This window comes from Salmo trutta, chromosome 1 (genome assembly GCF_901001165.1).
Source record: "Salmo trutta chromosome 1, fSalTru1.1, whole genome shotgun sequence".
NCBI classification, from domain to species: Eukaryota; Metazoa; Chordata; class Actinopteri; order Salmoniformes; family Salmonidae; genus Salmo; species Salmo trutta.
The window spans coordinates 55,690,953-55,713,856 of NC_042957.1; the positions used below are offsets into that span (position 1 = coordinate 55,690,953).

Consider the following 22,904-nt stretch of genomic DNA (forward strand, 5'->3'; position numbering starts at 1 on the left):
ATACCTCAGCAAATGGTTACAGTGACTTAGTACAAGGCGTGGAGATGGGTTGCATGGTAGGTCCAGCCGGCCAGCCAGGTAGGTCAGTCAAGCCAGATAGCTGGTACTATCAACGGGTTACATGTTTGGTGAGTATGCAGGCCATGGAAGAACTGGGACATGTTCAGCTTCCAGGAATTTTGTACAGATCCTTGCAACGTGGGGCCGTGCATTATCATGCTGAAACATGAGGTGATGGCGGTGGATGAATGGCACGACAATGGGCCTCAGGATCTCGTCACGGTATCTCTGTGCATTCAAATTGACATCAATAAAATGCAATTGTGTTCATTGTTCGTAGCTTATGCCTGCCCATACCATAACCCCACCACAGGGAACTCTGTTCACAATGTTGACATCAGTAAACCGCTCACCCACACGACACTGGTTGTGAGGCCTGTTGGACATTCTGCCAAATTCTCTAAAACATTGGTAGAAAAATGAACATTCAATTCTCTGGCAAAAGCTCTGTAGGACATTCCTGCGGTAAGCATGCCAAATTGCACGCTCCCTCAAAACTTGAGACAGCTATGGCATTGCGTTGTCACAAAACTGTACATTTTAGTGGCCTTTTCTTGTCCCCAGGACAAGGTGCACCTTTGTAATGATCATGCACTTTAATCAGCTTCTTGATATGCCACACCTGTCAGGTGGATGGATTGTCTTGGCAAAGAATAAATATTTACTAACAAAAATGTAAACAAAATTTGTGCACAACATTTGAGAGATATGCTTTTTGTGCGTATGGAACATTTATGGAATCTTTTATTTCAGCTCATGAAACCAACACTTCACATGTTGCGTTTATATTTTTGTTCAGTAGAGTTTAAGTCCTTTAACTGCATGTTCAATTTGTGATGGTAAATGTCAATTGTAATATATTGCTAATGGATAGTGTCAACAAGTTATACTGCAATTAGACAGTACATTGACAATATATTTGAATAGGGATTTCCATTCACGAAAAGGACAGGTTGAATTGTGCAGGCCATATCTGTGCTAGAACATAGCAGTTCAGTTGGAATGTTGATTTACTACTTTGAAATTAAAAGCCTGACTTCCTGATTCAATACCAAATAAACACATATACTTAAAGAGTAAAACACTAAGTGAAGTTAAATGTACACACAGTTGAGGTTTCATAGCCTGGTAGATAACATTGCACAGATAGTTACACACTTACAGAGGGTTAGGTACAAGTCATAGAAAGCAGTTTGGGTACCAAAGAGAAGTTCCATGTTTACGCAGATACTGTCAAAGTAATCAGATATATGTAGTGTTCAACAATAGTGTTGTCCTTCACAGGTTCATCTTGAGAAAATGATAGGTAAAATGCACATAAATTCAGTTGTAAATAATTCTGACATTAAAGAGTACACATTGTCTGTTCATTAGCTAGGTAAGTTCCAGTGTCAGTGAACAGAAACATCTATAGTTGAGTGCTTCTGCTGGGAGAAAAGCTACATACCATTGCCATCTTGAAACCTTACTGTGTAATCCTGGAAGGAAGTAACAACGTCCAGTGTGGCCAGTTCCCCCCCCCCCCCCCCCCATATCAATTAAATATGTGAATCAATAACCCCACATTCTGGTTCTCACAAGCACCAGCGTTTCCTACATTCACATCAGTCTAAAGTGGTGTGTGCAACCAATCATAATTCTTAAAAACACCCTGTTTCACTCTTTAGAGGGGAAAAAAATTCAAGTTAAAAAAAAGAACAAAATGTAGTCCATCAGGAAATCTAGTCAATCATTCAAAGAGTAAATTCCCATATTACAGCTTGAAACAAAAGCTTGTTCAATAGCCCGTGTGAATACTACCAGTAAAATGGTCATGACAAAAGAGGACCCATATCTGCAAGTCTTTCAGACTTTCATTACGTGTGAACACCATACTCCTAACAGGAATTTGATACAAAAGTCCTTCAAAGTAGATTAGAAAAATGTCCCCGACTCTGTTAACAGTCTTTCACAAGGAAATGAACCATTATCAAAAGGGAGGAAGTGCTTTTCTGTACACTGTGTACCCTTGCTGAACATTATTATACAGACTAACACAACTACATAAAATGCGAGGTTCATTTAAAAAAATTTAAAAAATGACTAGAAAGCTATTCTTTCTGCTCTTCAAAGTATAACTAACAAAACAACTCATAACATAGGAGAAAACAAGTAGATGACACAGCTTGAAAGAAAAGTCTAAACACATTCACGGAAATAAAAAGAGGTCATGACTATGTGTGCAGAGAAAATGTGTTCCTTTCATATCAAAGACATTATTGAGCTCTTCTAGATGAGGGGTGCCAAACTCATTTTGCCCCGGGCGTCACATTCAGTCTTCAACAACATTTCCTCACCATCAAAATGGGCAAAATACCTGGATCCGGACGACACCCCTGTTCTAGCGCTTCACCAGTGTCTCTCACTATGTACATTTAAAAGTGTCAGAGACACAGCACAAGCCAGAATCTCCAAATGACTTGGGCACAAATTAATAAAATTGTAAAAAAAAAAATCACATAAATTCACCATGATCTCAACCCATAGGTCTCTCTTATTAGTGTTTCCATGTCATAGTAAGAGGATAATATCTATTTAGCCTGACAGTGGGCTGGATAATAAGGGTGAAAATATATAAAAGTAGTAGTAGGGGGAAGGTAAAGACCCCTACCCTATTGACAGCAGAAATCATCCCTTTCCATCTCTGTCATCATTGTGGCCTTCCAAAGCATTGATTCTCAATCTAAACCTTAAGAAAACATCAAATACATTAAAGCTAAAAAGAGGCTTGAAAGAAATGGACTGAGTGATAAACATTGTCTAAGAATTCCATGACAAAGGATTAGTCGCTCAGCTTCTTTCTATCCACATTATGTTCCTTCATTCCAGCTCTCAATTAGACCCACTTCTCTCATCTTTGTTCAAATGAGTCCTGGCAGCTTTGAATGCACTTGAAGGTGCAGTAAGTAGCTCTGCATCACTGACGCTCCAGAAAATCCTGTAACACAGATGCCCAGCAGGGGGCAGCAGCAGCAATCTTCACAAAACACCAAGAGGAGAAGGCATCAGAGCAGTGAGAGTAGGAGTATGGAAGTAGTGAACACTAAGATATAGACAATGTTTTGCCTCATCTCCACATCCTCCCCCAGATTTGAAATGTCTTATCTGGGCTGGTGGCGGGCTGCGAGGCCTCTCCTGGCGTGGGTGGACTGCCTCTGCTGGGCCAAAAAGGACTGGGCCTGGTTGGACGGACCCGACCGCTCTCCCACCACCTTCTGATGCAGGGCCATACCCTGGGGAGGGAGAGAGAGAGAGAAATAGAGCCATAAGACAGGTAAATGTCTTACTACCAAAAAAAACAAGACCATTATACAAGTCATTGCAGCACCCATCATGCCAACTGCTCCAATACTATGTAGATTAGGCACATACGGACAGAGGTTAATTACTCACCATGTTGTACCAGGCACTTATGATGAGTTTCTCCTCCTGGTCATGTCTGGACCTGCTCTTCTCATAGTCATGCTGCACACAGAGGAGTTGTTCATGCATATGGAGGGTCAGACAACGCACCACTCATCTGCATCTCGTCAGTCAATGGCTCTTACCTCCAGGTGCTGGATCTTCCGGTCTCTCTCAGTCAACTGGTTGTTGAGGGCCTGAACATCAGGAGACACAGTCAGAGGCGGCTGCTTGGGGTCCAGAGTCTTGATCACCTGCACAATGAACACACACATACTTGGTGCAGAAATTCTCAAGTATGTCACGATGTGCATGACAATCTTTGATGATATCTGCAAATCAGATTTAAGGCGGCGGCCAAGCACCGTTGTGCTGTATGGATGAGTTTAGTGTCAGGCAGTGTTGACTGACCGTCCTGGCCTTCTCCACATAGCGCTTGTAGCGTTCCTCCATCAGCTTCATGTCCTCATCCTTCTTCTTCAGGATCTCCTGCAGCTCATCGATCTTCTTCGCCACTGACAGGAGGGAGGTTGAAGAGGAAATATTAAACGGCATTTTCAGAGCTTGAAAGTGCTCTTAGATTGATACTATTTGATAGCCCTGCTCCCAAGGGCAGGAAATAAGAGGCTGCTTACTGTTGCCGTCCGCTTTTGGCTCCAGGTCATCAATGACCTCTCTCTTCTTCTGCAAGTCTGAATGGGCCTCATGGAGCTTCTCCCTGGGACGAGGACAGAGGAAAAGCATGGAGGAGCCGGACGTGCAAGAATTACAGAGCAGTAATAATACTCCCTTCACAGGTGCAGTGTACAAACATCAGTGATAATAGTACTCACAGGTGCTCCTCAAGCTTCTTCTTCAGTAGGGAGGACTGAACGGGGAGGAAAAAAAGTCAGTCAACACTCAAACTACTGAGAAACAGACTTCTGTCAGACAGAGACAAATAATAAGCATAATACACAACTGAAGTAGTCAAAGTCAAATCAGAGCCCAGGCAGGGATGGGCCGTACTTACGATGGCCTGATTGGCCCAATGTCGGTCGGAGGGGGCAGGCGGAGAGACACAGAGGGGTAGGCGTTAATGGTGAATCAACACAGCAAACAAGAGTTAAAGTTCCCACACAAAATCTCAGAGAGCAGTCACAGGCAGGCAGTCAACGGAGGGGAGAGAAGGATACAATCTACAACAGTCCTCAAGGACTATATTAAGGTCTAGGTCTCTTTCCAGTTATAATGACTACAAAATAACAAATTATTAAAAACTAAAAAAAAAAACACATTTGAACTAAGACCCATAGATGGTCAACTGATTAAGAGAGATTGGTCCTTTCCATTCCTGATTCCTATACATTTTCAGTATACTGTCGTCATTGATTGGAGAGGACTGGGTCCACTCAGTGATTGGTATGGACAAGGTAACAGGAGTAAGAGGAGGAGAGGAGGGGTGAATGCGGAGGGTCTGTCTCTACACTCACATCCTCAGCCTTGCTGCCCTGCTCCTGTAGAGCCTTCTGGAGATCCTCCACCTGGGACCGCAGCTCAGAGATCTGCTGCTGGTTCAACCTGGAAGGATGAGAGAGAACAAATAAGAAAAGCAGGAGGGAGAGAAGGGGAAGAGAGAATGAGGAAATTCGATTAAGCTGGTTTTGATGAGTGAGTGGGAGAGGCTGGCGATGCATACAATGTCACATCAGCTGCTGCATTAGTCCTTTCTAGCGGTGTCCCGCCCACCCACTCCCCTCTCTGTGTGTTGTGGTTCATTAGGGGAAGACTGAGTATGCCTGAAGTGGCTCATACTTCACAGCTCGGGATGCTCTCCTCCTCCTGCTGCTGAAGATGCCTGCCTACCTCCCACACTCTGGACCCATCGTCACACACACGATCCACTCAGAAAAACCGCCCCCACACACACACACACGCTGTACGGACAGCCGGGGGACAATCTGGCCCATTGCTGTCCATCCTCCGCTCCGGCCCACACAACACAACTCAACATAGACCAGAGAGTGAGCTGACATTTCACTAGATCGCTCCTCCGTTTAGCCAAATGTGAAACTCAAACAGAAACTCTGGCAATAACAGTGTCACTGACTGACCTTGATACATACAATCAAATCACAATGTGCGTAACTAAAAACACTGCAGTGTTATTCGTATAGAACATATCTTTTATTTTACGCATGTCTACACACACACACACCTGTTTTGTGTCTCCAGGGTGTTCTGGCTGCGTTGAGACTCCTCCAGCTGACCCTGTACCTCCACCAGTCTCTGTCTGTAGCTCTCCTCCTGGACACACAGCATCTTGTTCTCACTCTGCAGACGCACCACCGTCTCCCTGTGGAGGAAGCAGAAGGGATGAGGTCAAAGAGAGAAGGCAGGGAAGTGGGGCAGAGAGGCACAGGTCTGTACACTACGCACCAACAGAAGTATTCAACGCCGCCTCAGCCAATTTAACAGCAGTGCCATCTGACTGGGAGCCATTCTATTCATGGAGCCAATGGCACATTCTGGTTCTAAAAATAGTGTGGCTGAGGAATAAGACCTTTGCCATTTATCACAGCTGAACACTATGTTTGGGCAGATCCAGATTTCCATTTCGTTCCTGAACCATACCGGGTTTACGGCATTAACGGCAATGCACAAAGGGCATCACTTCTGTTCAAACGCTTACAAATGCTATGAAAGTACTAGCAAATTCCCATAGCGGACGTTAGCTAAATGCTAACAAGCGCAAGCGAACATAAACTAAAAGCAAAGACAGTTCTATAACTTTATGAGCTGGGTTCTATCTCAAAAGGCTACTCACACTTAATCTAGGAGGGGATTGATTGTCTCTGCTGTAACCAAGAAGCTTGATCTTGCAAGCTAGCCACCGATAGATAGCAGGTTAGCAAACCAAATGCATAGCTGGAGAAAATGTATTTGGAATTAAAATAGTTAATGTATAGCTATATTTAGCTGGCAAACAGTAGTGAATTTCAAGTGTAACTTAATCAGCTCTTGTACTGCTCGACAGTGGACGTCACGAAACTTCAGTTTGCACCACATGCTCGTAGTAAACAAATATACCATGTGACTGGCTCAACTGAATTGTAGTTTAAAAAAAAAATAATTCTAAATACCCCGGTACCGCCCAAGTCTACAGTTGAAAATGAGCAATTGAATTCTGACACCCCTGTATGTCTATTGATAGCTTCATCTGTTAGGTCAGATAACACCTATCTTCACACACTCTCACATACTTGAACTCTGTGGGCATCATCTCAGAGGCCAGGTTTCCCACTGTGCCAGAGTCCTCACATAATCCACCTGAAGGGGAGAGAGAGCCAAGATGTCAGGGGGAAATATCTCACATTTGTTTTGACAGTAGTCTTATCAACTGCCACAAAAAGGTCAAACAATCCCCCTCTACCATCTTGTCATTCAGAAAAACTGAGAGGCTGAAGATTCAGGATGTTAGTTGTGTCCATTGGACTCACCTGGTTGATTGAGGCCCTTCTGTTGGACCTGTGCACATCTAAGCTCATCATTGGTTTCCCGCAGTGTGTCTCGCTCTGAGATCAAATGCTGGAAAACACATTGGGATAACGTGGGGATTAGACTGCACTCAATCTGATCCTACTAGAAGTGTTCAAAGTGACTGCCTCAGAATTTCAGAGATTTTAAATCCACATCCACTTTGACATCATGCCCTTTTAAGTAATATTTCTTAGTCTGGAGAAGAGTTGTCCCAGGCCACCCCTCTCACCTCTTTCTCCTTAAGCAGGGCGTCATACTTGTCCTGAAGGTTCTTGTACTCAAACTGCCACTTCTCAGCCTTCAGTGCCTCTGACGAATGCTTGGTGTGAAGCTCATGGACCTGACAGCAGGGAGGCAAACACATTCAGGGTCTGAAGAGAGTTCATAGCATCCTGTGTCATACACACATCCATCTCCACACCTTTGTTAACCCTCCCCCATTCGCTAGCCCTCTCTGCCCACCTGTCTCTTGTAGGTGTCCAGCTGGGTGCGGACTGAGTTGGCCCTGCGTAGCTCCTCCTCCAGCTCACATGTGCGCTGCATGTAGACAGTGTTGCGCTCCTCCAGCAGACGCACCTGTCTGCGCAGGTCCCCCAGGTCCTCTAGCTTACGCTTGTACGTCTCCACCAGCGCCTCCAGCCGGCTCACCCGGTCAGACGAATGCCTGTGGGAGGGGAGAGGGTGAGATGGGGGAGCTGTTTTGAGGACGGGGCAGGAAGGAAAGGAGAGAAGGATAGGAGGCCATAGACTACTGAGAGGCTGCTCTCCCCCTGGGCTCACCGGAGGATGTCCATCTCATCTTTTAGAGTCTGGGCCTCCTGGGCGAGGCTGGTCAGTTCATCGTTACGGTGAGTGAGGTCCAAAACGTCACGCTCCATAATCTCCCCGCGCACACGCATGTCATCTCGGCTGTTCTCTAGTCTGTGTCACAAACAGAAAATGATAAATTAATTGTATCAAAAGAGTACAGGCACAGAGTAGAATGCATTTAGTTTGGAAGTCGGTGTTGAGGGTATGACTGACCTGTAGTTCTCCTCCTGTAGCTGCTCCATCTGGCTCTGCAGCAGCAGCAGCTTCTTGCCAGTGATGGTGGTGGAAGCATCCAGTGGGTCACTGAGGCTGAGCTTCTCCCTCAGGGACTGTGTCTCCACCTGCAGGGACGACTTCTCCTCCAGGACGGCTGCCAACTGAGGACCAAACACACAGACAGAGTCAGGGGTGGAGAGGGCAGAGAGAGAACCAGACAAAGTGGCATGTAACCAAGGCTAGAGAGGGAGGAGACCTAGAGACAAATGAACAAACAGTCACACATTGAGTCATAGAAAGTGCTGAGCACAGAAAAAGGACACACTTCAAAATGCAGAACACCGCCAAAAAACAAATTTACTCATGAAAATGCTGAACACAAATGAGACACTCCACAAGTGCTAAAGAAAACAGAGCCACACTCACATATCCAGTAACAGACACTGTACATTGCTTGCAAAACATGCAATGTTTTTCCATGAGGGTTGGTGATAACTTCACATGCACAAACATCAAAGCAGTTAGTCAGCTGGTCTGCTATGTTCTCAGTCAGGTGGGCCACTTTCTCAATGGAGCAGTTGTAAGCATTACCCCTCAAGGAGGTGAATAGAAAAACAGATGTCTGAGTCAGTCTGACTAACAGTTACAGAGTGGGGAGACTGGAGAGTGGGCTCAGAAAGGGATTGATTAAGGATTCAAGCTAGTGAGGCTTGATGAAAGATGAACTATCCTTGGGGTTATCACAGACAAGAATGTAGGTTGGTGGTTTAGGGTAAAATGTCCACCCTGAATATGTTTGTGGGTTAGGCAAGCAGGCATGCCAATATTAAAAGGGGGCGTCTATTACTTACCTGTTGGACATCTTTCCAGTTTGAGCACAGCAAAACTCTACACTGAACTTTAAGGACAAATGGCTTGCTTTAGCATCATACCAGGGAGAAAGTAAAGAACTACATAAACTACTGAGAATTTCTTAATGTGTTGAATGTTAACATACTAAGAAATATGCTGAATACATAACAGTGGTAATTGCGTTCTAATCCTAAATACTATACAATGTAATTATTGGGGATCAATGACTTAAGTCTTTGTACCCAATGACATTGCCTAATAAGAGGCAGCATTAGCACTGTTTCATAGAGAATAATAGAGGATTCTAGTACCCAAAAGCCCATTTTAGCATGTGCAGCGCCATTGAGAACTTTCACCATTTTGAAGTAGTCAACTGGGTGGGGCTTCCTATTGGTTAAGGAAGGATCACAAAATTCCATTCAGGACATCAGAAAGGATCAGCCAATTAATAATTTGTGAGCAAACATTCCATAACTGCAGGTGGCAGTATGTCGCCAACCTTGGCTTTATACCTGTTCAAACAACACACTCCAGGTGGCAGTATGCACCCTTTTAGTTTGTTTACCAACTCAGAAGTAGTAGAAGAAAATTTACAACTTCAAAATCAGTGGAGGCTGGTGGGAGGAGCTATAGGAGGACAGACTCATTATAATGTCTAGAATGGAATAAATGGAACGGTATCAAACATATGGATACCACATGTTTGACTCCGTTCCTTTAATTCCATAACAGCCATTACAATGAGCCCATCATCCTATAGCTCCTCCCACCAGCCTCCACTGTTCAAAATGGAGATGGCCTCAATGGCGCTGCCCGTGCACTCACAGAAGCCATAATGGGACAGATACAAAGAAGAGTCCTCTATCACTCTCTATGCACCGTTTACACAACAAACCATCAGGGGGAATCAGTCAGACTGGACAACAATCCTCAGCCAAGCGAATAAATAGGGTCACTTCACTCATGGCAAAGAGCTGCAGATACACACTCAACATGCTAACTAACAAACAGTCCTCTCTGCCCACCTGGTGCTCCAGGTCCCGACAGCGCTGGCCCAGATCCTCCTTTGCCTCCACCTCCTCACTGAGAAAATAATACTTCCTGGACTGCAGACACGGAGAGAAGCACAAGGGAGGTTATAGACAGCACAGTGGGAGGTAGAGAACGAGAGAGATACCACAAAAGACATGTAAATGAGACGGCAATTGAAGAATAGCGATAAAACCAACTTGCAGGGGAGTGAAAGTTTAATGTATTCAGAGAAGCAGAGTAAGAAGAGAGCGGGTCCCACCTGGTAGTCAAAATCCCCGTAGGTCTCAGGACTTCCTGGAACAGTTGGCTCTTTAGCTAGGAGCTACACCACAACAACACAGTCAATTGCTGGTTCAAACTCCAGAAAGACAGATCACGTGGTGAAACCCATTGTCAATATAGAGGTAAGCAGGACAATAAGTGAGCTATTGCCTGTTTTATAGTGTATATTGCTGTTAAATACAGAAAGGTTTCAGGGAGCAAAGAATTGTGCTTGTAGGTGCAATCTCACAAGAGGACAGATAGATCTACAAAGAGGATAATATCCAAGACTGATCTCTCACCTCCTGAATGGCTGTCATGACAACGTGCTGGACAGACTCCTCCAGGGTCATTATCTGCTGGATTTGCTCTATGAGAAAACAACATGGAGGAGTCCACTGAATATCACATCCACATCTGACAGCCAGACACTCAAACACTTCAAGCACACCGCTTTACACACAGTGCAACAGTTTGAGTAAAACTCTGTTTTTATCATAATCTGTATACAGTACATGGTTGAAGCTTTGTAGGAATGAACCAGTGAATGCTCAGTTTATCAACTTGTGATAGTCAGGTCATTGCATTAATCCTGCATTTTCTCCATAGGTGACTTCCTGTTACCCAGCATTGCCTCCTCTATCCCAGCGAGCTCACCTTGCTTCTTCTCACAGCTGACAGCACAGCCAAGCACCAACTGCACCAGTTTGCCAAGTTCAGTCACATCTCCAAACTCCCCAATCAGATTGATGTCTGGCAGGTGCTCATCTGCTACCTGGTGGCCAAGTACCTGTTCATGGAGGGATGGAGACAATGGGGGATTGTGAGAAAATATACAGTTTAAGTCAGAAGTTTACATACACCTTAGCCAAATACATTTAAACTCAGTTTCACAATTCCTGACATTTAATCCTAATAACAATTCCCTGTCTTAGGTCAGTTAGGATCACCACTTTATTTTAAGAATGTGAAATGTCAGAATAATAGTAGAGAGAATGATTTATTTCAGCTTTTATTTCTTTCATCACATTCCCGGTGGGTCAGAAGTTTACATACACTCAATTAGTATTTGGTAGCATTGCCTTTAAATTGTTTAACTTGGGTCAAACGTTTTGGGTAGCCTTCCACAAGTTAATTGAATTTTGTCCCATTACTCTTGACAGAGCTGGTGTAACTGAGTCAGGTTTGTAGGCCTCCTTGCACACACTTTTTCAGTTCTGCCCACAAATGTTCTATAGGCTTGAGGTCAGGGCTTTGTGATGGCCACTCAAATACCTTGACTTTGTTGTCCTTAAGCCATTTTGCCACAACTTTGGAAGCATGCTTGGGGTCATTGATCATTTGGAAGGCCCATTTGCGACCAAGCTTTAACTTCCTGACTGATGTCTTGAGATGTTGCTTCAATATATCCACATCATTTTACTTCCTCATGATGCCATCTATTTTGTGAAGTGCACCAGTCTCTCATGCAGCAAAGCACCCCCACAACATGACACTGCCACCCCCGTGCTTCACGGTTGGGATGGTGTTCTTCGGCTTGCAAGCGTCCCCCTTTTTCCTCCAAACATAACGATGGTCATTATGGCAAAACGGTTCTATTTTTGTTTCATCAGACCAGAGTATGATCTTTGTCCCCATGTGTAGTTGCAAACCGTAGTCTGGCTTTTTTTAAAGGCGGTTTTAGAGCAGTTGCTTCTTCCATGCCGAGTGGCCTTTCAGGTTATGTTGATATAAGACTTGTTTTACTGTGGATATAGATATTTTGTACCCGTTTTCTCCAGCATCTTCACAAGGTCCTTTGCTGTTGTTCTGGGATGGATTTGCACATCTCACACGTTCATCTCTAGGAGACAGAACACGTCTCCTTCCTGAGAGGTATGATGGCTGCGTGGTCCCATGGTGTTTATACTTGCGTACTATTGTTTGTACACATGAACGTGGTACCTTCAAGCGTTCGGAAATTACTCCCAAGGATGAACCAGACTTGTGGAGGTCTACAATTGTGGCTGATTTCTTTTGATTTTCCCATGATGTCAAGCAAAGAGGCACTGAGTTTGAAGGTAGGCCTTGAAATACATCCACAGGTACACCTCCAATTGACTTAAATTATGTCAATAAGCCTATCAGAATCTTCTAAAGCCATGACATCATTTTCTGGAATTTTCCAAGCTGTTTAAAGGCACAGTCAACTTAGTGCATGTAAACTTCTGACCCACTGGAATTGTGATACAGTGAATTATAAGTGAAATAATCTGTCTGTAAATAATTGTTGGAAAAATTACTTGTGTCATGCACAAAGTAGATGTCCTAACCGACTTGCCAAAACTATAGTTTGTTAACAAGAAATTTGTGGAGTGGCTGAAAAACAAGTTAATGACTCCAACCTAAGTGTATATAAACTTCTGACTTCAACTGTATGCATTGAGCAATGACATTTCAAATGGACTAAGACAGGTGCAAACACTGAGGAACAACTGCAGGAGATTGAGCTCAAAAGAAATGCAAGAAACATGCATATACCATCCATCCCTTCCTTCCTTCTGATCTTTAATGAGGAAAAGCCTTTACTCACATCATGGTAATACTCAAGCATGCTCTGAAGAATCTTCTTCAGGTTGCTGACCTGGAGGAAAATTAAATAAATCTGAGCTGGAGAATACAGGCATCTTTGTCTTGGTGAAAATACACCATCTTTAAACAGTGAGGCCAGTGGTCACTCTAGGTTACCTAGGTGCCAACCTAGAGGCACTGTGTCATATCCTTCTGTCTCATACTGTACCTTGAGGCGCCAGTTGGCCTCACTCTCCTCCTTGATCCTGCCCAGCCATGTCTCATTAAACCAGGAGGGGTCTCTGTTAACAAGATGAAACACTTAACAAGACATATTCTAGGGACATACAATACACAGGAAGCCACAGGGCAGAGTATTTCTAAACTGGAAACCGCAAACTCCCTAATATGTGACACTCAATGAATGTCACAACAAGCAAACAATCATTGGAAACTTGCCTGAGGCTTGAGTTATCATATAAAAAAACAGGCATCATAGAATTGCCATTACCCAATTCAACTAACCTTCAGATAAAAGCACTGCTTGTTTCCAGTTCGACACAAAAACAGATACATTTGTGTGTGTGTGTGTGTGTGGACAGAAAGGCACACAAATACTATAGCAGATGAGGTAAGAAGGTAATTTGGCTTGGATAGACAGTACACTAAAATGGACAGGCCCTTACACAAAATCCCACCTGGGCACAATCTGCCAGACCCAGGCATTGAGGAATATAGACCTATTCCCTATCAAGCGTAGGAATAGAAATAAAACAGACAAACAGCCCATCCTCTAACTTTACAAAAAGGCTTTTGAATAGATGATTGAATTTGCTCTAATCAGGCTCTATTCAAAGTAGTTAAAGGCCAAAAACAAAATGTCAGTGTGCAACTGATAAGCGAATCGGTCTGTGAATTGAGAATGACTGGGATTGAACGGACTCCACAAATCTCTTACTATTGCCATTTGCCACTGTGACAGGGTAATGGGATCTGCAAGTAAGGACCTTTTGCCGCGTTCACATGCTAGTTAGAACTAGGCATTTCGGAAATGTCCAACTTGCTCAATGGTTGCAGTTATACAAGTGCCGCGTTCATTGAATCAGCAAGTCGGACATTTCTGAGTTTCCTAGTTCCGACTAGCATGTGAAGACGGCATAAATCTCCTAGATTTCCTAAGCTTAGCTGGTGTCTACTCGTGTTAACCCACCACCACCATTATCACTAACCTCAAAACACAAAATAAAAACGTTTTGCCCTTACATCCTGTGTAGAACGTGTGCAATAGCCACTCCGCTCGTCAGGTCCTGCTTAGTGGTGCATGAGGGCACCTGAAATGTCTGTAGCTGGAAGGGTTGGACATGAGGAATGAAAAGAAAATGTGTTAGTGTGTCATTTATTCTATTTCACATGACAATCAATTAGAAATCAAATGATCGAGAAGAGGAACAATGCAAATGCTATTGCCAACACGTTGGGCAAATTGCTTGCCGTTTTAGGATGGGTATCTATTAAGCACTGTGTGACAACTGTTAATAAAAAAGGGCTTTATAAAATACATTTGATTGACTGTGCCGTCTAGAAGTGCTGGAAAGCCATTCTACTTATGTGCTGTACAGCTAAAGTGTTTGCTAACCACTAAATGATAGACCTCAGCTAGCTACTTCGCTGGCAAGTTGTTTGTAATGCAAGTTAAGAGATCATTCCACATTTCTAGCCAATTGTAATATAGCCTAAACAACCTATATTTGGAGGGTTCATGGCTGAGTCTTTCAACTATGTACCATCTCAATGGTACATATCGTGGAGTTGGGAAACTCAGAGGCTAGCTAGGAGAGTGACACTGGCTTGCTGGGGCTTGGCTAGACCTTTGTACTGATTGCATAAGATGGTGGCTAACTCAGTTGCTGGCATTACATTTCTGATGTGGACAGTAGACCATCAAAACAATTTAGCTAGTTAGCTATCTTTATTTGACAGTGACAGCTAGTTAATTATGTTATTTTTATTTGAGCTGGTTCAAGGCACTATTAACGATTCAATGCCTGACTACATTTGTAAAAAAAATAAAAAAATAAAATTTCATTTAGCTACATTTCACTGCTAGCGAAAGGTCGCTTTGGATGACGACTAAGTCTGGCTAGCAAGATATCCCATTTACCCAACTTGGCATTCATATTTAACTTTGTAAAACTTACCCAATTTAGTAACGAATCGCATAGCTTTGCTTTATCCAGACTCATTTTGGTTTGTCTAACCGATACTCTGCAGTTAACACACTAGCAATCGAGACTTTCAGCTGAAAATGTGTTTTTAGCTTGCACTATCAGGTCAACAAACCTTGGCCTCCTGTTAGCTAGCTTAACTTTCGCGTTTTAGCTCCATAAACTATCCGAGTGAGCCTCCGTATTTAGAACATTGTCATGGCAACAAATGACCGTATTTCATGTGTTGTTGTCACAGAGTTTCGAAACCCAGAGACGCACGCAACATCGCGAGACTTCCGGAACGAAGCAGACCAGGCCGGGGTTTGGTGTTTGAGAAGTAGCAAATTCCTCCTTAGTTGTTAGTTTTATCGAAATCGTAAGGCACAACCTAGATTCGAGATAATGTACTAAGTATCTGAACATGTTATTACTCCAGCCTCGTGAAAGTGACAAAATGACACGTTTTTAGTTATTGCACATGCGCAGTTTGGCACGAGACAACCGTTACACCCGATTACGTGTTTTTGCGCATGAGCAGTTTCCGCGTTCACATGCTAATTGGAACATGGAAACTCCAATATTTCCAACACACTGATTCGTTGAACGCGGCACGTGTATAACTTTAACCAGTTAGGAGGTTGGACATTTCCGAGTTTCCTAGTTCCGACAAACACTTGAACGCGGCACCATCTAGCCAACGTCGCCATGACATCGCCTACAAGCGCGATCAGGGAATTATATTGGGGAAGCAGTTTCTGCCTATCTTCATACTGTACTGTCTTTGTTGTTTGCTCGCTTGTATGTTGCTCTAAACAGAGCGGTATTGTAGTGATAATTTGTGGGCGTTATGTTGTGTATGTTTCGAAAACCTTTAGCATGCTTTTTGGAATAAAAAAATGAATTTGTTCGAAAAAGTTCCACAAAAGAACAGTAGATGGCTCAAGTTGACAAAATGACACAGAACTGAGGAGTGGTGTCTCGAGTCCGAGCAAAACTGACCATGTAGCTTGCCTAGCAGAAACAAGTACATAAATCAATTCTGTTTAGCAATTAAAATAGAAAACACCATTCCCTCCAGTTGACATATTGAAAAAATAGAGACAGTGTGCTTTATCAGCTCAATGTGAGGGCCTCCTTGTGTCATAACATGCAGACACACACTTATTTTCCTTAGTACTCTATCTCCCTGTTTACATCTCTCCCTTCTTGCTCCAATACTCACAGTTCAACCTGATGTATTTGCCAACTTCTTGTTTGCTCTGGCCAGCCCTACAAGTCAGGTTTCCTCCCTGGCCACCCACTGTAGGCTACCTGCTCTCCTAGAACACCTACATGTGTGACATGTCTGTTTCACTACTTACAGTGGCTTGCGAAATTATTCACACCCTTGGCATTTTTCCTATTTTGTTGCCTTACAACCTGGAATTAAAATAGATTTTTGGGGGGGTTGTATCATTTGATTTACACAACATGCCTACCACTTTGAAAATGCAAACTATTTTTATTGTGAAACAAACAAGAAATAAGACAAAAAAACGGAAAACTTGAGTGTGCATAATTATTCACCCCCCCAAAGTCAATACTTTGTAGAGCCACCTTTTGCAGCAATTACAGCTGCAAGTCTCTTGGGGTATGTCTCTATAAGCCTGGCACATCTAGCCACTGGAATTTTTGCCTATTCTTCAAGGCAAAACTGCTCCAGCTCCTTCAAGTTGGATGGGTTCCAATGGTGTACAGCAATCTTTAAATCATACCATAGATTCTCAATTGGATTGAGGTCTGGGCTTTGACTAGGCCATTCCAAGACATTTAAATGTTTCACCTTAAACCACTCGAGTGTTGTTTTAGCAGTATGCTTAGGGTCATTGTTCTGCTGGAAGGTGAACCCCCGTCCCAGTCTCAAATCTCTGGAATACTGAAATAGGTTTCCTCAAGAATTTCCCTGTATTTAGCGCCATCCATCATTCCTTCAATTCTGACCAGTTTCCCAGTCCCTACAGATGAAAAACATCCCCACAGAATGATGCTGCCACCACCATGCTTCACTGTGGGGATGGTGTTCTTGGGGTGATGGGAGGTGTTGGGTTTGCGCCAGACATTGTTTTTCTTGATGGCCAAAAAGCAAAATTGTAGACTCATCTAACCAGAGTACCTTCTTCCATATGTTTGGGGAGTCTCCCACATGCCTGTTGGCGAACACCAAACGTGTTTGCTTATTTTTTTATTTTAGCAATGGCTTATTTTCTGGCCACTCTTCCATAAAGCCCAGCTCTGTGGAGTGTACTGTTGAAAGTGGTCCTATGGACAGATACTCCAATCTCTGCTGTGGAGCTTTGCAGCTCCTTCAGGGTTATCTTTGGTCTCTTTGTTGCCTCTCTGATTAATGCCCTCCTTGCCTGGTCCATGAGTTTTGGTGGGCGGCCCTCTCATGGCAGGTTTGTTGTGGTGCCATATTCTTTCAATTTTTTAATAATGGATTTAATGGTGCTCCGTGGGATGTTCAAAGTTTATGATATTCTTTTATAACCCAACCCTGATCTGTACTTCTCCACAACTTTGTCCCTGACCTGTTTTGAGAGCTCCTTGGTCTTCATGGTGCCGCTTGCTTAGTGGTGTTGCAGACTCTGGGGCCTTTCAGAACAGGTGTATATATACACACATATATAGATCATGTGACAGATTATGTGACACTTAGATTGCACACAGGTGGACTTTATTTAACAAATTATGTGACTTCTGAAGGTAATTGGTTGCACCAGATCTTAGGGGGTGCATACATATGCAAGCACCACTTTTAAGTTTTTTATAATCTTTTGAAACAAGTAATTTTTTTCATTTCACTTCACCAATTTGGACTATTTTGTGTATGTCCGTTACATGAAATCCAAATAAAAATCAATTTAAATTACAGGTTGTAATGCAACAAAATAGGAAAAACGACAAGGGGGATGAATACTTTTGCAAGGCACTGTATGTCTCCCAGCCAGACCTGCCTGTAAACTTTGTTTGGTCACTACTGAATAGTAAACTCAGTCTTACATGCAGCTTCACCATATTTGTCAAACCACCAGAGCCAATGTTCTGTGTAAATGACTGTACATGTTGTCCGTTATAGACTACATCTCTGCTCACCCACCATCTACCAATATAGTCTAAAAAAATGTGTTTAGATGTTACATCATAGAAGTATAATACAATAACCCTATGGTATTTATTGAGGGATATTCACGATAATAATAAAAAACAATATTTGATAAGAATATGTGTACCTGCCAGTTTGTTAACTGTCACGACTTCCGCCGAGGTCGGTCCCTCTCCTTGTTCGGGCGGCGTTCGGCGGTCGACGTCACCGGTCTTCTAGCCATCGCTGATCCATTTTTCATTTTCCATTGGTTTTGTCTTTATTTTCTACACACCTGGTTTTCATTATCAAATTACATGTTCATGTATTAACTCTCAGTTTCCCCCATGTTTGTTGTGTGTGATTATTTCTATGTTCAGTTTGGTTCATGATGGCTGGTTTTTCCACAGGTGCTGTGTTCACCTGTGCGTAATGTTTACCGTTGGTTATTGGTCAAGTGTATTGTTACCTTGTGCCTTTGTTTTTTGAGTAAAGTACGTTGCTCACTCATTTTTGCTCTCCTGCGCCTGACTTCATGCACCAGCTACACTCACCTTTTGACATTAACGAATCAAATGTTCCCCTATAGGTAGGCTACAACACTATAGTACTGGGTTTACGTAATCCTTTGTGGAAATGGTTTTGACACATATTTACCTGCTCTTCCTCCCACACTCCCCACTACCCGACCCCTGTGGGGAACACTTCAGGGGTGTGTGCATGTTTGGTTAGTGAGAGGGGGTCGCTGCCTGAATAACCCAGAGAGAGAGTATGAGACCTGGGAGGAAGTAAGGTTCATGGCTGGGGGTTCGGTGGTTTAGTCATCCACTGAGGGAGGGGTCTGCTGACTAACACCGTGTGGTGGGCTGGGGATATTGGCGAGGCCTGAGAGGAGGTTGACTATTTTTGGCCCGCTCCCCCTCCTTCACTCTAATTCCTCTTTTTGCTTGTTCTTTCTTTCCTTATTCCCCAGATGTGTTTCCTTCCTGAAAGTCAGAAAGCAGTACTTCTCCTCTTTTCCAACCCCAGTCTGACGCACATTCGTCCTCCAGGGAAGTGGGGAGGGGTGGAGGTGGGGAGGGCAAACAGAAAAAGATTGGGTAATTATAATTTTTTTAAATGTTGTGGTTTCTTCGGTTGGAAAACTATTTGGTGATGGTTCCTTATTCACTTTTCACGGACCTACACACTTCACAGTTTTCACATCATTGCCTTTTCCACACAGGTTTCAGTAACTTTATCCATGGCATATACACATGTACAGAGCACATGGTTCAGAGTTCTTCTGTTGAAGGCTATCATAATGTCATGCTGATCTGGCACTGGTGTATAAGAAGAATAAAGAGCAAACATCTTAGCTCTCAAGTTCTCCTTCATGTGTTTAGCCTATCCCTGCACATTAATTAAGTTTATGGTCGTAAGAAACAATAGCACACTGCGCCTTTAAATGAAGGAATGCGAACAATCCGCTGCTGTGCCCAGGCATTGGGGCTGGAATTTGTTGGAATGTTGGCAGAAGTTTCATCTCCCCACAGCTCTTTCCCAGGCCAGGTGTTGGAAATGCAGGAAAACCAAACTATCTGAAAAGAGGGAATAGAGCAGTGGGGGTGAAAGAGGGAGTGCAGGGTTAGTGAGAGATACGCAGACGTCCAATTAAAACCCAAGCTCTCTAGACATGAAGTCATCCAGCCTATATAGTTCTACTGAAAATACATAAAATGGGAGGGAAAAACCTGACTGAGATTTACTGTTCCTGCTTATCGGCCGTCTCTTCCTCCGCTCTCTAAACAGAGATTTATGGCTTTGGCAATATCAGGTATTTGTTAAGTGTTCATCACGAAATGCACGTACACAAACACAAGGTGACCTGGCCTAACTGGGTGCTGTGCCACTGACTGTAGTGATGCCTGTAGAACATCGTTCCGGGAGTAGCTAGTCTATACTTTATTATTGTGTAGTTTAGCCCTGTCTGGTGACTCAGTGATAGGTCAATGTAGTTTGGACCACTGAAATTAAGTTACAGGTTATGTTATGTAACAAAGATGAGATGACCCTCAATGTTATTGAAATAGATCTCACTCTATGCAACAGCCACAACATACCAACCTCCTATTATAAAGCAAGATCCACAGCATCAAAACAAGGGCATTAGCACTGGGTAATACACTGGATTTAACTAATTGATGTAAGAGTACAAGTCTATCACTCCCATAGCATCTGGACATTAAAAACTAGGTGGGCCTCATTCCACTCACCTAGTTTTACATTCAGAAAGATACTTTTGGTTGGCATTGCTATGTAAGAGTTTGTGTAATCCTCTCTCACCCATTCTCTCTCTCTCTCTCTCTCCCACACACACACACACACACACACACACACACACACACACACACACACACACACACACACACACACACACACACACACACACACACACACACACACACACACACACACACACACACACACACACACACACACACACACACACACACACACTCCCATGCAGAGGCAGCACACAGCCAGTGTAGGGTGAGTCACAGTGACCTGGCAGGGAGTGCCTCCCCTTGGGAGAGTCCTTACACGCATCCCTGTGATTATGGCCAAACCCCCTGAGGGCATCAGGTGGGCCTTCTCTCTGGGCAACGTGAGAACTCCACCCATTGTTAGGTCCACAATGCTGAGCTCACTTGAAAGGTGATACAAACATTTCACAAGATGAAAAGGGTTTAGCAGTGTATATCAATTGATAGCTGTTTTTGGCCCAGTTCTCCTCCTTTATAGTGTTGTTGTGTTCCAGTTGTAGCCTAATATGGCGCCAGTATTGTATGGTTAAAAACATTTTCATTTTGAAGCATATGCGATCAGGCATAGCAATCCTATATGAATCATCGCTGCATGCAGAACCATCTTTGTTCTGGTGCTGACAAGAGATCTGCCTGCTGTCCCCTCACCAGAGCCCCATGCAGGGGCAGACTGGCCATCTGGCATTTCGGCAAATGGGCCAGTGTGGGGGCCACAAGAAAAAAAATGGTCCGGTATGTTAGAAATACCAGGGCTAATTTCTAGTCCCGATCCGCCCCTGGCCCCATGGACACAGGATGGTTGACCTCCTCTGGGAAGAAGCATTTTGGCTCTGCACAACACATGGAGATTATATTATACAACCACTGTGTAATGTATAATGTATTTAACAATCTATAGGCTACATTATGACAAGACTGTGTTACATTTAACTGGCCCTTCGGCATTTTTCCCATGTTGAATTTAGGCCAAGTTACTTAATAGGAATATATCAGTTTATTTAACCTATGGAGAACGAGTGCTTGTTTGGTTTGTTTATATTACTTGCATATCTGTAGTGAAGAACATACACAGAGTGAACAAAACATTAGGAACACCTGCACTTTTCATGATATAGACTGATCAGGCGAATCCAGGTGAAAGCTATGATCCCTTGTTGATGTCACTTGTTAAATCCACTTCAATCATTGTAGATTAAGGGGAGGAAAAGTTTAAAGAATGATTTTTAAGCTGTGAGGCAATTGAGACATGGATTGTGTATGTGTGCTATTCAGTGGGTGAATGGACAAGACAAAAGATTTAAGGGCCTTTGAACGAGGTATGGTAGTAGGTGCCAGGCGCACCGGTTTGAGTGTGTCAAGAACTGCAAAGCTGCTGGGTTTTTCATGCTCAACGGTTTCCTGTGTGTATCAAGAACGGTCCACCACCCAAAGGACATCCAGCCTACTTGACACAACTGTGGGAAGCATTGGAGCTAACATGGGCCAGAACGCTGTTGGAACACACCATGCCCCGACGAATTGAGTCTGTTCTGAGGGCAAAAGGGGAGGGCAACTCAATTTTAGGAAGGTATTCCTAATGTTTTGTACACGCAGTGTATATACAGTATGTCATCAGTTACAAATAACAAATGCTTGAATCTTGCTAGAAGGAGCTTGGGGACACTGTTTTTCAATTGTAATACATTCAGTAATTGCAGAGTAAGACTAATAATAAGCTAGACTCCACCTGAACCTGTTTCTCCCAGGACGTGGTGAAGTACTGCAAACACACACGTCGCCCACACAGCCTAAACAATGAAACACCCTGTACCACCCTGCACCACCCTGGCCCTTGCCCTTTCAGACACATTCCTTACGCCCTTTAACCAGATTGTTGAGACCATTGAGATTGCCTGGTGGCATGGTTGGGGCCCTGTTGAACCTGGGGATGTGTGTGTTTGTGTTGCTACGTGACTGTGCTTGCCGGCATAATGAAGTATTTTAGGTTAGAATAAAAAGTCCTCATAAGTATAGTAATACAGAGCTGTGTGTGTGTGTGCGCGCATGTGTGCATGTGTGTGTATGTATGTGTGTGTGGTTACTTATCTATAAATGCACTCTCTATAGGGTGTGAGACCAAATTCTAAAGAATCTTTTCAAAAAGAGCCTGCCACACCTCCAAGCTTGCACAACTTCCCAATTTTTCTTGTCCACATTCTCCACAGACACACACACCCATATTCAGCCGTTTACCCTGCTGCAGATGGCTGCAGCTCTGCCAATTGATGCCCTTCCCTAACAACCTTAATTATACAGCAGGACTTGAGCTCTGCTTGTCAACAAGTGTGGGTTCAGAGTGAAGCCACAGCCCTTCACCCAGAGTGACAAGCCACCTGACTCAGCAATCTGGCCCTGTTTACTGGACCTGTCCACCGCAATCAACATGCCTGCATCTAGCCTGTCTTTAATTCCACCGGGGCAGGGCAGTGCAGCGCTTTTAACCCTGTGAGTGCCCTCTCCCCTGTCCCCCCTCATCCTCATCACAGAGTC

The 22,904-nt window shown here is 43.6% G+C and overlaps 1 protein-coding gene across 2 annotated transcripts; it reads right to left on the reverse strand.

Annotated features, from left to right (window-relative positions):
• Positions 1-1,719: 1,719 nt before the first annotated feature.
• LOC115201514 (protein Hook homolog 2) lies at positions 1,720-15,269 on the reverse strand. 2 transcript variants are annotated; one of them, XM_029765218.1, is made up of 23 exons: positions 14,940-15,268; positions 14,005-14,087; positions 12,971-13,043; positions 12,764-12,814; positions 10,849-10,981; positions 10,494-10,561; positions 10,190-10,252; positions 9,924-10,004; positions 8,044-8,207; positions 7,801-7,941; positions 7,483-7,684; positions 7,250-7,360; positions 6,981-7,068; positions 6,744-6,810; positions 5,699-5,836; positions 4,974-5,061; positions 4,514-4,519; positions 4,335-4,369; positions 4,137-4,219; positions 3,913-4,016; positions 3,648-3,755; positions 3,493-3,564; positions 1,720-3,332 (listed from the first exon to the last, which is right to left on the reverse strand). In XM_029765218.1, the coding sequence occupies exons 1-23, from the start codon at positions 14,982-14,984 to the stop codon at positions 3,201-3,203; spliced, it is 2,136 nt and encodes a 711-aa protein (XP_029621078.1). In that variant the 5' UTR covers positions 14,985-15,268; the 3' UTR covers positions 1,720-3,200. The 2 variants fall into 2 exon arrangements, with proteins under 2 accessions (XP_029621078.1, XP_029621086.1); XM_029765226.1 differs by lacking the exon at positions 4,514-4,519 and having other exon boundaries at positions 14,940-15,269.
• Positions 15,270-22,904: the final 7,635 nt, after the last annotated feature.

What these genes read in the sequence shown, in the direction of transcription:
- LOC115201514 (XM_029765218.1), bottom strand. Translation starts at nt 14,984, where the DNA reads ATGAGTCTGGATAAAGCAAAGCTATGCGATTCGTTACTAAATTGG. An exon ending in ATGATGCCCACAGAGTTCAA is followed by an intron (nt 5,837 to 6,743) that starts GTATGTGAGAGT and finishes CTTCCTCCACAG; the next exon opens with GGAGACGGTGGTGCGTCTGC. An exon ending in AAGAAGCTTGAGGAGCACCT is followed by an intron (nt 4,220 to 4,334) that starts GTGAGTACTATT and finishes TCCTCGTCCCAG; the next exon opens with GGAGAAGCTCCATGAGGCCC.